Below are 16,934 nucleotides of genomic sequence, written 5' to 3' on the forward strand. Positions count from 1 at the left end.
GTGTCTTCAGGAATGTTAAACCAGCGTAACAAAGAAAGGCACTTAGAGACCAAGGAGTATCGGATCGCAGGGTAACTGGTGTCATAAAAGCACAGATCCAAGACACACCCTTATGTATTACTTCAAAGCTAGGGACAGCGCTGTGCAAATAAAGCAAGGCTGTGGAAATTCCCACTGGAAAGTAAGCAAATTTAACGTAGTTATTAATCATTTGCTTTAATTGATAGATAGAAGACAAGACTCTAATATAATTGCTTTTTCTTGCAGGGGCTGACCCTACACTTTCCCCATCTCCTCCATCCCAGCATAGCTTAGCTCCACGGTCCAACTCACTTCCACATTCCAAAATACAAAAGCTTCATGCATATATCCAAAAAACTGGCTCAGGAATATTTCAAAATAGATATACTTGTGCCTTCAACCAACGAACACACATGTGTTTCCCTTACCCAGCGCTCCTGCCGACATCCAAGTCCAATGGCTACAGAAGACTAGCCCATGGACTAGATCATTTTGTGCTAACTGCTCCTATAGCCCAAGAAGATGCTGGCTCTGCCTCTCAAAGCCAAGCCACACGTTGGGTTCGAAAAGGGGCAAAGCCACCTCTGTGTGTCAGTACACATTCTGCAATATTTGAACCGAAAATCCCCTACACTTCAATAATGCCTACACAATCCCTGAGTGTCACAAGATGCAACTGATGGGGGGAAAGAACAAATTAAAAGTACAGTCAAATATGAATGGAAGTGGAAGCATGCAAAAGAGAAACCACTTAAGACCTGCATGAAGGTGGGACGCCTGGGTGGCTCAGTTGGTTGGACGACTGCCTTCGGCTCAGGTCATGATCCTGGAGTCCCGGGATCGAGTCCCGCATCGGACTCCCAGCTCCATGGGGAGTCTGCTTCTCTCTCTGACCTTCTCCTCATTCATGCTCTCTCTCACTGTCTCTCTCTCAAGTAAATAAATAAAATCTTTAAAAAAAAAAAAAAAAAAAAAAAAAAAGACCTGCATGAAGGTAACAAAGCACAGCCAATTGAATTAAGAAAATGACAGCAAGTTATGGAAAGATGGAAGGAAACTCATTAAATGCAATAAGACATAGAGGTACAAAGCAGAAGTATATTTCATCCACTAAAATTTTGTTCTCTCATTGTTTACCTATAAGCTGGAATAAAACTGAAGTCCTCACATAACTTTATGTTTACCACTCATCAATCTGAGTTACTAAATTCAAAATTAGTAGGTCTGAATTTTGCTCAGCACTCTTTTTCTGCACATTCATCATCACAGGTGATGGAGCAGGGCTCAGCTGCTAACTGGATAAGACGACATTTTTCAGGGCTAGTACAGGTGTGGAAACTAGGTGACCAGAGGGTCCGCAAGGTACCTGGTTTCCAGATCCCCAGCAACACTCTCCAGGCCTTCCCACAATGAAGTCAACAGTTCTGACAGTTATGAAATTCAATAGGAAAACGAAGCTCTGCTTCACAACTTCAGGAAAAACTTTAAAGTGTCAGCACACTTCTCTCATTATTCATAATAAATAAATAAATAAATAGATAGATAGATTTTTTTTTTTCCTTTCCCTCTGTGTCTTTGAGAGGCACATTTAAAAACAACCCAAAAAACCCAAAAACATCATTTACATTTGGCTCCCTTATTCCAGCCAAAAATCTCATATTTTCAAAAGAAAAAAAAAAGTGTGCCAAATGGACAGTATTCATTAAGTAATATTTAATTCTTGTCTTACTTTTACAGAAAAAAAAAAAAAAAAGAAGAATGGTGATCAGAGCTGTTAATTGGCCTGAGATAACAATCCATAATTCCTGCCAAAAGAAAGGACACTCAATGCTTTAATTAGCCTCTGCAGCTTTGCTGAAGATAAAAAATGCAATCTCCTTCAGGTTTTGGAAATACTGACAATAGCTGGTGGATCCCATTCCCACATTTGCCCAAAACTCCGAAGGACAGAGGATCCTGGGCTGGAAAGCAGGAAATGAAGGGTTTGTTTCCCGGGGCCACACCCTGGCACAATATGTTACTTCAACCTAATGAGGGCCACCCAGTCCCAGGAGTCCAGCTATTACAAGGCACAGCCTGTGAACACCCCAATGCTATTCTGTCTAACTGTAGGGCAGCCCTCCACAGGGCACCTGGAGAAAGGCTTCAACAACTCCAACTGCAGCTGGATGAGGGCTTGCACTGGCACAGAAAATGCCCATCCATCCCCAACTGTAAATACCACACTGGTATTCCCCTGGATCAGGCCAGAAAACAAAGCAAAGGACTCCAGCCCAGAGGCCAAGAGGGCCCCGCCGTGGCTGCGGCTGGTGTTGTGGCCCCACACTGACGTCTGCAGCTGCCTCTCCTCCACTTGGACAAGTTCTGCTTTGGGCTGGGAACTGCTGCCAAAATTCTGTCAGGGCTGCAGGCTGGAGAGGCTGGGGCGCAGCCACTGCACACACCCAACCCTTCTTGCAATCAGGACTTTCCAAGTGCCCAGACCTCCCTGAGGGCGGGACTAGTTCTAGGGACCGCATTCCAAGGGCAGAAAGCACCCCAATCAAACCACCATGGGCTTACACAAAAAGATGGGCTCCAACGTAAATAAACCAACTGGTACCAGAGGCCTCTGCTGTGAAGCAACTGCCCTCAGAGAGGGTTTGAAAGGGTATTCCATGGCGTCCATATGTACGTATTTTTATAAGCTTTGGGATTCCAAGGGTACTTAATGAGACCTGTTTGTTTACTGTATCATCGTCTACCATAATTACCAAATCATTAAGCCTGGACAGACAGTCCAGTACTACAGCATCAACATACACTTTATACTGAACCAAGTATATGACAAAAGGATAGCCCACCTACCTTCTAGTAGTGCTGTCATGATCTCCTCATCTAGCCTGAGTGGGACAGAACCCAGTTTTGTGGTCTACCTAGTTTAACCCTCCAGCCCTCTGTTAATATTAATACTCCTTAATGCTCCGACTCTACCTTCTTCAGGGAGGCCAGCACAGACAGTAATGTGTGGGTTTTTTTGTCTTAAAGACTTATTTATTTATTTGACAGATAGAGATCGCAAGTAGGCAGAGAGGCAGGCAGAGAGGGAGGAAGGGAAGCAGGCTCCCTGCCCAGTAGAGAGCCCAACGTGGGGCTCGATCCCAAGACCCTGGGATCACAACCTGAGCCAAAGGCAGAGGCTTTAACCCACTGAGCCACCCAGGAGCCCCGACAGGAATGTATTAAGAAGAAGTAGAAAATGGCTGTCAAACCATTAAGGTGACTTTTGGGGGGGTGGGGCAGACAGAGATCACAAGGAGGCAGAGAGAGAGGAGGAAGCAGGCTCCCCGCTGAGCAGAGAGCCCGACGTGGGGCTTGATCCCAGAATCCTGGGATCATGACCTGAGCCGAAGGCAGAGGCTTTAACCTCTGAGCCACCCAGGCACCCCCCATTAAGGTGACTTTTGATGGACACATTTTGGTGAACTTGGGCACTCTTTTCCTCCTTCTGTTCTAACAAGAGTTCTAGGTGGAAAATCCTATTTAGGTGAAATACCTGGTCTTCTAGGGCTGCAAGAATTCTTATGTTGGAGGCTAACCCCCAGTACCTCAAAATGTGACTACATTTGGATAAAAGCCTTTAAAGGGGTGATTAAGCTAAAATGAGGTCATTAGGGTTAACTCTGATCCTATCTCACTGATGTCCTTAAGAGGACATTTAGACGCAGAGATGCCAAGGATGCACATGCTCAGAAGATGGTGTGAGGGCACAGTAAGAAGGCAAGCCAAGGAGAGAGGCCTCAGAAGACACCAGGCTTGCTGACAACTTGATATGAGACTTCCAGAACCGTGAGAAAATAATTACCTGCTGCTTAAGCTACCCAGTCTGTGGCCGTTTGTTCTGGCAGCTCAAACAGACCCATACAAGGGCCTCTGGGACTATCAGGATCCTCTGTGCAGCTGAGGAATAGACTGAGCCATGGCCCACAACTGCACTGTTCAACATGGTCGTCAGTAGCCACATGCAACTTCTTTTAATGTACATTTTAATTAATTAAAACTAAACAAAATCTTAAAACCTAGAGTTCCTCAATTACAGCAGATAAGAACATTTCCATCCTGTTGGGCAGCTCTAGACCAGAGAGGGAAAGGCTATAAGTCTGAGAGAATGTTCCAGGAGAACCTAGTCTTCCATTTCTTTTTAGATTTTAGTAATCTCAGGGGGGCACCTGGGTGGCTCAGTCGGTTAAGCGTCTGCCTTCGGCTCAGGTCATGATCCCAGGGTCCCAGGATCAAGCCCCGCATCGGGCTCCCTGCTCAGTAGGAAGCCTGCTGTTCCCTCTCCCACTCCCCCTGCTTGTGTTCCCGCTCTTGCTCTGTCTCTGTCAAATAAATAAATAAAATATTTAAAAAAAAAAAAAGATTTTAGTAATCTCTATACCGAATGTGGGGCTCAAACTCACAACCCCAATACTAGACGTTGCATGCCTTAGCGACTGAGCCAGCCAGGTGCCTCCGAGAGAACCTCCTCTAACCCAGCTCTCTCAGGGAAGAGATGAAGCAGCAACAAGAGCAAACACAGTGAGCATAAACCTGCTGCTTAATGCCAAAAAATATATTAAAACAGGACTCCAAGCTTTGTATCCAGCATTATTAGTATGTGAAAGTAATTCATAAAACCTTCTTCTGATTAATTCTGATCCTAAAAAGCAAGACATTTTTAAAATTGCTGTAGGACAAAATTGTGTATTCAAGCAAACAGCAAGCATTTATTGAGTACTTATGACTCCTGAGAACACTTTGATAGGCACCACAGGGGGCAGAAGAGAAATATCAGCATGTTTTTGCCTCAAGGAGTAAAAAGCCTAAGTAAATATCAGAGCAAAAAACAGGTAGTGAGGGCTGTGTACAGACAAGCGCTAAGAAGTTCAGAAGGCTCTCCCAAGGGCTCTCCCAAGTGGTTTTAGCTGCCTGTGCCTGGGCACCCACCCTCAACACCTCTCCCTGAAATTAAAGGGAAGCCCTACTCTCTGCAGCCCCCAAACCTCCATGCCTCTCCTTCCTTCACCCAGTTAACTCTTCCCCTGTGCCAAACATCAGCAGCTCCTACCATCTGCCCCCAAAGTCCCCGATCCCCTAGCTTGTCAAACCCAGCCTTGCATGATCTTGTCACAACTTAGCATTCCATGTACCCCACACACCCAACGCCGCTCCAACAGCCACCAAATCTACATCCCACTGCCCCACGCCTGTCCCCAAAACCCCCTACAGAATGCCGTGTTTGAGGTCTTCTGGTTTTCATGGTTCCTTCCAGTAGGTTTCTCATGGCTGTCAATGTGGCCACCTTTACCAGCAAAGCCTTGCTCTCTATAATTTACAGCTTTTACTCTGCTGAAGACTTCCAGACCAGAAAACGGAAAACAATCCTGTTTGCCTAAAAACTATTTCATCCTTCAGGACCTGTCCAAATGTCAATCCTGTGTTTCCCTGGTCCTCATGTCCTCTGAATTTGTGCCTATATATATTGTGTGTGTATATGTATATATATATATATCACACACACATTTCCAACAAGCGTCAAAGAGACATCTCTGTTACTCCCCTAATGACTGTCAGACCTAGATTTTATGTATGTCTAAGATAGAGTTCCTTGAAAGCAGCCTAATACCTTTCCCATCATGCAGCAGAGCAAGCAGGTTTCCCTAGTTTCATATGTAACCTAAAACATAAGCCAACAGGCTGGAGCTCAGGCACTGTGCTAGGTACAAAATTCCCTTGTTATCTGAGAAGAGCTCTTTTGAGTAGTATGTTAGCTTCTCAATACACAGAAGCTGTATGACATTTATTTTGACTGCCTGGAAGCCAACTTCTGGTTCTCAGCTGCACTGTGAAAATACGAGGATGCCAGAGAGCAGAGATGCAGACAGGAGTAGTATTAAATACAGTCACGTTAAAAGTCAAGTGAAGAGCATGGACTCTTGCCTCACTAAAAACCTATACTTAATATTCTCACATCACACTCAATCTACCCCCTGTCTCAGGTTGGACTAGTTGATAATTAACTGGTTTCAATTAAGTTCCCTCTTCATAAATAGCAGGTCTAAGTGCTATAAATGATGTTTAGGAAAAAGAGACATGCCAGGGACTCTTGGAACTGGCTTGTTCACCCTTGGATAACAAACAGGAAGTCTGAGGAATGCCCGCCTACAGTCAACCTTACCAGAAAGACTTGGTTACAGACCTGCAGTCTCACACTCAGAGGCCTTGGCTTTCTCTGACCTGCCTGATATGCGAAGGGCCTCAGCTATTTAAAGCATTACATTAAAAAATCATGTTTCTACACCAACCCAAACCCGGGTAGGCTCCAAGAACAACAAAGCAGGACTTACTGCCATTGTCGTCAGAATCCTCACTGCTGCTGGGAAGGCGACCTCGTTTCATGATCTCCCCGGGAAACAGCAGGCAGCCTGCAAAGCAATGAGACAGCACTTAACCCAAGATGATAATACACAATCATCAAGTTGTGCTTCAGATGGCAGCCCAGGATTTACATCATACAAAAGCAAACAATTGGCTTTAAGTAGCATTTGAATTGTAAACAGCCAAAAGACCAAAGATACATAATTAGGTGCAATTTTTAACAGAACAGGTTCAAAGAGGGGGAGGGGTGGCGAAGTCACGAATCAGTAGGTCTCCTAAAGGTGCCACGTTTCTCTCTAGTTCCAGTGACATTATCACTACAACTACTCCAGGAGTCTTTTTAGCTGACTGGCAGCAAGCAAAGCAGAAAGAAACCCGCAGCAATGAGCACAGTGCCTCCTCACTACAGACAGATTCATATTTTACGTGTGTATATGGGGGATGGGGAGGAGGTTGTGCCTGAATGTGTGAATATTTACACTGCACTGGGCATGATTATGCTTCTCAGGCAAATTTTGCTAATAATCCTAAAAGCCAAATAACCTGGAGCTGCCGGAACAAAATAAATGGGGTATTAGGAAAGCAATGATCTCCTCCAGCCATCTCCGTCCCCTTGGCATTCAAAGCTCCATGAGGAAGGAACCAGACATAGTAGCTGATCCTGCCCCTTCCCCTTTACTTGTGAGGAATGAAATCAAAAAAAGTTTAGGTAGCTCCTCCCCCAAGTTCACACCAAATCCTATTTCACTGAACTTCACCCAATTCCTTACAGCCTGGTCCAACCTAACCTAGCCAGACAGACACCTGGCCCAACTTGCTCTTGCTAACTCCTTCCCAGTGATAATAGACCTCCAGCATTACCTGGTAAGAGACTCTACTTAGCAGACAGTGACCTGAGACTAAAAGCCAGTCAATGAACTTATAAAGATGGATTCCCTGGTCATATTCGCACAGGCGGCTCTCCAAAGAAATCCAAAAGGCTTTCCCAAACTGAAATTACTGATTCCCTTGGTATTTTTAGGAACTTGATCTTACTGCAGGGCAATGATTCCTGATGAGAGAAAAGGACTTTTCAAGTCAGAAGTACACACCCAGCCCCTCAAGAAAAGTACATCCCAAGATCCTCCTCATTGGGAATCAGAGCATTGGAATGCGGTATGTTTCTTGTAGCCTAGAGCACAGGAACAGTGTGGGTTAAAATGTGGAGAACCACTGTGTTAGAACAAGATAGAAATTAGAAACCCAAAGCTCCACTCTAAATGGACCTACTAAAGAGCAGACCAAAAAAGGCAGAAATCCATCATACACTGTAGTCTACACAGTGTAGTTCCCACCTACAAAAGAGACCTATATGATTGACTCAAATGTTAGGCCCCTAATCTGTAATTCCAACACTTTATATTTTCTCCCCGAGACACCAGTTAAGCTTTGTGGGCTTCTGTTCACAAACTGATTCTTCAAAAACCATTAATAAAACAATTTACCAAGTGGCAGCCCAGATAGGACTTGGGATCTGGGTCATGGGCTACCTTGTGCCCTAAGGTTTCATACCATGGGGGCGGGGTCATAGTCCTAGAACCCACCCATCCCTTTTCTGCAGAGCTCCATTCACCCATAACTAACACTCAGCAATCTATAACTTGGCCTGGGGCAGGCCAATTCCAGTCAGAAGCGTCCACAAACATCTGTGGCCAACTCCCCACTTGGAAGGACTGTCTTTCCTGCCCAGTCACCACATGCCAAAAACATCAACTACTGACAGCTAAACGTCCTCCAACCTTCCAGGGAGGGCAGCCCTGTTTCCCTTCCAACAGGAGGCACAGGGAGAAGAGGATAAAGCAAAAGACCATTTTTTCCTAAAAACAGCTTCAAGCTCCCCAAAGCCTATTTACACCAAGCAGCTTTAAAAAAGGAAGGAATGAAGGAAGAAGAAAGTAAGGAACAAAGAAGGAAGGGCTACCTAAAGAGGAATTCCTTAAAAAAGTAAGGGTGTGGGGCACCTGTGTGGCTCAGTCATTAAGCATCTGCCTTTCTCAGGTCCTGATCCCAGGGTTCTGAGATGGAGCCCACAACACACTCCCTGCTCAGCAGGAAGCCTGCTTTTCTCTCTCCCACTACCCCTGTTTGTGCTCCCTCTCTCCCTATGTCTGTCAAATAAATAAATAAAATCTTTAAAAAAAAAAAAAAAAAAGAAAAAGAAATGAAGAAAAAAAGGGTGTGATGTGACCCAAAAGAGATGTAGCTCCCACCCCAGACTAGACACAAGAAAACCAGTGCTGATCACATCTCCACTAACTCAAACAACTTAAATTTACCTAAAAAGAGCTTGAAGAACTTAGCATCCTCTTCAGTCAAAAAGTGTTCCTCCTAGCCTTCAAACACAACCCCAGAGAAAACACCCAGTTCAACTAAATGAAAAATGCCAGCATTGGCCAAAATAGAATGATGCTCCTAAACACATATATATAAACACTCTCTCAAGCAAAATTATGCAAGTAAAAGAAGAATAAAAATAGTATTTTCCTCCTAACGCATTCCATTTTCATCCACCCTGAAAGATGTTGAGAAATGAAGGTTGAGAATGCTATATTATACTTCTCCAGGGAACCTGGCACAGTAACAGGGGTTAGTGCCAGCAGAATCTCCTCCTCTGTTCTCTAATACACTTAAACCTTGACATCAGGCTGATTTCTCTCACCTGGGGTTACTTGCTGCGTCAAGAAATCAAAGTACACTTTAGTATCTTCAAGATACACAATACAGTGGTGGTATGCTTCAAACATCTGACCAATAAAAGCGAGTGTGAGAAACAGAGGGCCCTCTTCATCATTACCTTTGGGGACTCTTTAGGGCATGGCTGATTATTATCTAGACGATAGTGTAGTAAGTAATAATTAAAAGAACACTTTAGAGAAAGCACAAGAAGATATAATAGCGTATAACACACCCCATGAACACGTCTGGTTGGGGACAGTCAACAGAAATTCAGTCACGGTTAGTGCTTGACAGTAGTAGACACAAGGCTCTGCAGGAACAGAGCTTGATGGAGCCAGGGACAAATTGCCGGAGCAGAGTCCTAAAGAGTAAGGAGAGGTAGCCAAAAGTAGAAGCACAACATTCTGGAAAAAGCACTGGAATATCTGTCAACATACATGTAACATACCATATTACTCTGCACAGCATCTTCATAACCAGAATCTTACTATTTGCTCAAGTGTTTACTAGTACACTTTCCTTTTTATCTTTTATCCTATTGCCGAGCCTTACTGATTCATAATGTAGGACTCTTTCAAGTTCCCCTAACTCTGCCTCACCGATTTGTCTTCAAACACCTAAATCTGTATAGCTTTAAGCACCTCCCTTTCATTCTCTGTGCCTGCAATCTCTTACCCCTTCTGATTATTACAATAAATTAATCTTCTCTAATAGGTGACCACATCAAGTCATTCCTTATACAAATCTCTCCGTCTGCTGCACACTTACAAATTAGTCCAGCCAGAAACTCATAAGTTTTCTGCCACCTGGCCCCTCACAACTCTACCCAAGCATCTCTCCTAACATCTAGGCTTGCCTCTGCTGCGCCAGGCCTCTTTCCGTTCCTCTGCTAACACTGGCTTCTCTGCCCTTCTTCTCCTCTGGGGGCCTCAGCAAAAAGCCAGTAAGCATGGTCTACCATTCCAATTACAAGCACTTACATTTTGTACCACTCATTCCATCTTGTTTTAAAAACTTTTTCACCCTGCTTTTCAATGTGTTACTTTCTTCAATAATCAATTCTTGCTTTGTATGAGCACCTAAATGTGCCATATGTGTGTCTCTAGAAATTTACAGAGTTCTTCAGAACAGAGATCCTCAGAGCGCCTGCGTGGCTCAGTGGGTTAAGCCTCTGCCTTTGGCTCAGGTATCTCAGGGTCCTGGGATGGAGCCCTGCATCCGGCTCTCTGCTCAACGGAGAGTCTGCTTCCCCCTCTCCACCTACCTCTCTGCCTACTTGTGATCTGTCAAATAAATAAATAAAATCTTTAAAAAAACAAACAAACAGAGATCCTCTTTTAATTAAATATGAAAATAAGACACCATGGAGAGGGTCCTGCATAAAATAGCCTCAGGACAGCTACAATAAAAAACACCCAGAAATCTGGGTTCAGTCCCTACCCACTCTGCCTGGTTTCATCAAAAGTGACTCAAGAGGACGCAATTTACAAGAGCCTGGAGTATCCCTTTGCCATGAGAAGCAGAACAGCTAGGCAGATAAAAATACTAATTATTAGAAATTTGGGACTTTGTCCAAAGAGAAGAAGACTACCTAGGAAGCCTGATTATAATAACATTGCCTGGAAAGGCCAAGTCAAAGGCCAAGTCCCTGGCTAAAGACCCTGGCTGGATGTATCCAGTGCCAATCTCCAGGCACCTCCACTGCAGGCAGGGGCATGCCAAGACAACTAGGCACCAACTCCTCACCAAGCATAGGCACTATTTATATTACCATCCTTGTGGACATTACATGCAAACCACTCTCCTTCAATCTTCTCTTCACACAGGTTAAAATGAGTGGATAAACTACTATATTAATTCAATTAAATCTGTATTGAGTTGGATACCCAAGATAGGGTGAACAGGATCCGAAATGGCCCAACAGATGATACGGTAAACTAGACAAGTGGCTTCACTGCAGTAACTGCTATAAAGGTTACTTGACTGTCATTCAAGGATTACAGTGGGACACGGCATACATAAATGAGATAGCAAGGTACCCTGAAATTCCTCAGACTGAAACTGGGGGAAATACATCAGCATGCCCGGAAGCTAAGAGCAGCCATTAGCTGAAGGAATCCATTCCCAAGGTGGCTCAGGAATTTACTGAAGAGTGAACAAGTTCAGTGACCTGGGTGTGGTCCCAGGGAGGCATGACTGGTATGTGATTCTGAGGAATAAAGAATGAGAAATGACTTCCGGGATAAGGAGTGAAGGGGTTTAAAAAAGGAATGAGATAATTAAGAATTTGAAGATGTTTATTCAGTGCTATTCCTGGGAAAGAGGGTCCAATATTTGAGGAAAAGAAACTGTCCAGTTACTAGAATTACTCTCTGTGGCATAACAAGACCATTTATCAGGCTATAAAGTCTACAGTTATAGTAAGGATTACACCCTAGTGATTTTAATTATCTTACAGCTCATAGGTAGAAAGTCAGGCTTCTTCCTCAAAGTATTAGCCATTATGTCTCATTCTTATTTCACTCTAAAGAAGTTCTAGAAGGTACTCAATTAAACACCTGTAAGGACTTCTCTATGCTATCACCTAAAAAAATGCTATGTACTAAAATAAACTAGTGGGGACACCTGGGTGGCTCTGTCCGTTAAGCGTCTGCCTTCGGCTCAGGTCGCAATCCCAGAGTCCCAGGATCGAGTCCCACATTGGGGGGTCCCTGCTTCTCCCTTTGCCTCCCTCTCCCTCTCTGTCTCTCATGAATAAATAAATATACTGTATTTGAAAATAAACTATTGGATGAATGACTGAGTTCTCATATACAAAGTGTATCTTATGCTCACTTGGCTTTACAGAATTTGAGATGCTTTCACTTTAATATCTAATTGACATTTAACTGGTGTTATTCTTGTTATATTATTTTTAAAGATTTATTTATTTGAGAGAGAGAGAGAAAGCATGAACAGGAGGGGAGAAGAAAAGAGAATCTCAAGCAGACTTCCCACTGAACAGAGCTCACTGTGTGGCTTGATCTCAAGACCTTGAGATCATGACCTGAGCCGAAACCAAGAGTCAGACACTCAATTACACCACCCAGGTACCCCCATCATATTATCTCTAAATTTACTGGTGTCCTTCCATTTCCTGTCAAAGTTAATCTGATACCTAAATGTACTATATTTAAAGATGTATTCAGAAAATGTGTAATATAAAAATGTATATAAAGGAGAATATTTTCAGACACCAACTCATGGTTACATAAAAAGTATTTTATAATGAGCTACTTCCTTTCTGTTCGATAAGTTCATACAATTTGGATATTATTTTTAAACATTATGTAATTGATACTTTGATTCCTAAGTTACTGAATACCCCCCTATTTTAAAAACAAAACAAATCAAAAAAAAACTTGTATTTTCTTAAAAAGTCACCTTCTTAACTTCTGTGGCATACACAATACCCAGTGTAACAAAGTATCCAAATATAATAATGATCTATACTTGATAGTAATTTTCTATTCCCAAATGAATGTGAAAGAAATCCAGCTGGTTTCTTACCTGTTTTTAAAGAACAACATTAATTGCTTGGAAGTTTTCAAATTGGCAACATTATCTAATTCATATGCTCACTGAGAGTCTAAAAATACTAGTGTGACTATAACTCAAATCCAGCTTCCTCACTTTAAGCAAGGGTTAGATCTGGTTAAAAAAAAAAAAAATCATATATTTGATGTAAATGACAAACTGCTTAGATTTTAAGTGTTAAAGTTTTAACCTTGTCCAAATATTTCAAACCCCCTAAAATGGGAACTTTTTAAAAATGTCCTTTATAATGTCGTATATCAAAATCTGTTTTAAAAAAATGCTGCCTAAGCTACTATAGAGCTTTTGTGAATATGTCACACTTGAAAATATTCAGTAGAGTTTATATTAGCAATAAATAACCACCTTTCCCAAAAAAGATTATAACTGACCAGATAATCATGACTACATTATTTATTCGTACAAACATTACTAATAAAAGCCTAAGTGCTATAATGCCTTAGTTCACTGTAAATTCTTCATGATTTGTAAACTCAGCCTTTAAAAGTCAATAAAATTTTTTCAAGATTTTAAAGAATTTACAAATTTGAGTGGTTTTTAACAAATCACAAGCAGTTCCCATCTGCCAAATTTATAAATAATCCAATCCCTGCTTATGAGCTCTAAAAACAATCAAACCCCTCACAGGTCTCTGTAATCACTGACTCAAATTAGAGATAGCAACTGAAGAGCAGCTATGACAAAACATTCCAATCATCTGTATTTAGAATTTATTTAACTTCCCTTGACGTGGGAATAACGGAATTCACATCCAAACAACAAAGGCAGCTGGTCACCATGGCCTCCAATCTTGAGCTTCTATCCCTACTTCTATCTACTCAAAAGTCTCTTCTGTTCTATCTATATTCTCAGCAGGAGCCTCAGCTCAGGTCATGATCCCAGACTCCTAGGACTGAGACCCAGGTCAGGCTCCCTGTTCCGCGGGGAGCCTGCTTCTCTCCTCCCCAGTCATGCTGTCACTATTTCTGTCTGTCTCTCTCAAATAAATAAATAAAATCTTAAAAATAAAGATCTAGGGGCGCCTGGGTGGCTCAGTGGGTTAAGCCACTGCCTTCGGCTCAGGTCATGATCTCAGGGTCCTGGGATTGAGTCCCGCATCGGGCTTTCTGCTCAGCGGACCCTGCCTACTTGTGATCTCTCTCTCTCTCTCTCTCTGTCAAATAGATAAATAAAATCTTTAAAAAGAAAAAAAAAAAGACCCTGGGAGCACAACTTCTGAGTCCCATGTGAAGCACCAAGTCTAAAAGAAGCAGCCATCAATAAACTATGAGGTACCAAAGGCTTATTTATGCCTGCCTTCTAAAGAATATTTGATGGAATAGTAGTACAGAAGGAAAAAAGTAAAAAAGGTAACAGGGTAATACCATAAAATGCTATTATCACCCACTCATTATTTACTTAAAAGCAAAAGTTTTCAAAACACGTAAGAACAGCCATTACTAGTAGCAGGTCACTAAAATATATGCAATAAGAATAGAAAAAATTAATTTAGACAGGAAAACTAGGGTTTAAACTACCTTTAAAGAATAAACTTTCCACTTCCTGGCCATTGCAAGAGTACTACTATTTTGGAAAAAAATAAAAAATAAAAAAAGCTACATTCCAGAGATGGCTACCAAACAGGCCATTTCCTCCACCCATGACAGGCATTAATAAATTAGGTCATTCTTTTCCACAAGACCAGACATGACTTCAGAATCCTTCTTAACACAGTGCTACCACCACTCAGTCAGAATTCATGAGATAAAGCCTATTTGCCCCATATGCCCTAACCCTCTTTACACTTTTTTTTTTTAAACAATTAACCAGGAAAAACTAAAAGTTTTTTTTTTCCTAGAATATTTACTGAAATCAGAAGTTGTGTTCCAGTCTACCCTGGGGTTTCTGAACCAAATTCTAACTTACGTAACATACATACACAGACACACACGCACCAAATTCTAATTTATATAACACACATACACACACCAGCTCAAAGTCTCAAAGTCCCCTGAAGGTAGAGAACACTTTTAGAAAAACCAAATGGTAACAGGAGATACTTCTACATGAACAAAGGTGAGGGTAAGGATAGAAAGGAAGTCTACAAACCCTCACTCTGCCCACGTAAGAATAAGTCAATAAATGCAAAGTGTATACAGGGTAATTTTAAAAGATTTTTAAATGCTTAAACCAGATGTTCTTATATAGGATATAAAAAGCAGCTTCTGCAGAAACCAGACTCAACCGGCTAATGACAATTAACACTGTGCACAGATTGAAATGCAACTGTTTTGAGGACTTTACTCCTCAATTATAGCCAGTTGTCAGAAACTGTTACCACTAACAATGTTAAGTCACCAAAAATTGTTAAAATACTGTTGGGGGGGGGGGGGGGGGACTCCCAATGTTGTATGTTTTAAGACCTGGATAGCACACTTAACAAAAACAGCACTTACACATCATCTGAGTTCCATATGAGAACAAACATTATCACAATTGTACAAGTCTTGTTATTATGATCACTGACACATAAAGTTGGTCTCAAAACCCAGCAACAAGGTCTCAAAAAGTACTCTGAGTTGAAGGTTGAAAAAAGAGTCTCACCCATGGACTGGGTTTGCAGGAAATCTTCCCAAAAAGAAACCCATAAAATGGCTGCAGCATTAGAAAACATTTCAGAGATAATTTAATCCACTTTTCCTAATTTTAAAGATGAATACACTGAATTCTGGAGAGGTTAAGCAGCATGAGCAAAAACACACAGATCTAGAACAAAGCCAGTCTCCAAACAAAAGACCAGTTCCCAAGGTGAGTGGGCATTCCAGTGCCTACACCATAGGCTTCTCCCCTCCTAGACACTGACTATGATTTAGAAAGATACTATCTAAAGATTAAGGCCACAAACTATATATTATCAGGGAGCAGACAATGAAAATAATCAATGAAAAACAGTCTGTTAACTTAGAAACTGAAACATGGTTTCCTGGCAAGCTGATATGAAGACAGTTGTAAATGTCCTTCTGCCTGGTGGAGCACACAAAAGGTAGAGCTGGAAGAAGAGTGTGCCGGTAGTTTCCTGAACACTAATCACAGAGGGTATGAGTCCTCTGAGCAGCAGGCATTAGCTTTGGAGCGGTCGGAGGACACACACATCCTACCTGGAAACAGGTAAACTCCCTCTGCAGGGAACTCCAGTCTATAATCCATATTCCCTTACATGAGGCTTCTTGGCCAGGGTCCCTTGGGAGGGTGTGACTACCTAAGTGTGCTTTCCCAAGTACACAAAGGCCCATGGTATAAATTCTATCCTCAAGTGGAATCTAAGAACAAAAAAATTAAGAACCACAGCCCTCAGACTAGCAAACTTCCTCTGTATTTATCAAACCAACTTGGGTTTTTTTTGTTGTTTTTTATGATTTCAGCTTATTTCAGGTTCCCAACAGAAAGGTAACTTAGCCCCAACAGGAACAATATGGTGACCAGGTAATGGTTAGGCTCAATATAAATCAGAATTTCACAGCTTGTTTTTGTCTAGCTCCAGAACTAAAAATGATTTTTACATATTTAAATGGGGGGGGGGCCAGAGGGGGAGTCAAAAGAACATCTCATGATATATTAAGAAAAATTCAAAATTTCACTATCCACAAATAAAGTTGTATTGGAACACAGTCATGTTCATTCATTAATTTTTTTTGTCCACCGAGACTGCTTTCATACTTAGAAAAGCAGAGTTAAACAGTTTTATGAGACGATCAGGCCCACAAAACCTAAAATAATTATTGTCTGGCTCTCTGCAAAGACTGTACTGATCTCTGCTACAAATCAACATACTGGTACTATGCTTATAAACAAGCATCATGTATGTTTAGTGAAATGTAAATCAATGACCAGGTCCTGGGCAAATAAGTGCCTTAAAGCTTACAAAGTTAAGGATCAGACACACTCATTCCTCAGGAAGTTTTTAACTAGAACAGGGAAGACTCAAAAGGGGAGAAGAGAGATGGGGATGCTCTAAGCAAATTAAAGACCATGTCTAGAAACCTGTGACTTTTTCTCAAACCCCTGAAGACTCCTACTTGGGGCCAGTGCACACTAAATTAAAAAAACTTCTGGGGCGCCTGGGTGGCTCAGTGGGTTAAAGCCTCTGCCTTGGGCTCAGGTCATGGTCTCAGGGTCCTGGGATCAAGCCCCACACATCAGGCTCTCTGCTTGGCAGGGAGCCTGCT

At 42.1% G+C, this 16,934-nt stretch overlaps 1 protein-coding gene across 10 annotated transcripts in view; it reads right to left on the reverse strand.

Annotated features, from left to right (window-relative positions):
- Positions 1 to 16,934, reverse strand: part of JADE1 (jade family PHD finger 1) — a 61,281-nt gene that overhangs the window by 37,088 nt on the left and 7,259 nt on the right. For all 10 annotated transcript variants that reach the window (XM_059168820.1, XM_059168849.1, XM_059168835.1 and 7 more), the window contains exon 2: positions 6,390 to 6,467. In XM_059168820.1, coding sequence (XP_059024803.1) covers positions 6,390 to 6,441 — 52 coding nt within the window. In that variant the 5' untranslated portion in view covers positions 6,442 to 6,467. The remainder of the gene's footprint in view (positions 1 to 6,389; positions 6,468 to 16,934) is intronic.

This window comes from Mustela lutreola, chromosome 1, assembly GCF_030435805.1.
Source record: "Mustela lutreola isolate mMusLut2 chromosome 1, mMusLut2.pri, whole genome shotgun sequence".
In the NCBI taxonomy this organism is placed as follows: Eukaryota; Metazoa; Chordata; class Mammalia; order Carnivora; family Mustelidae; genus Mustela; species Mustela lutreola.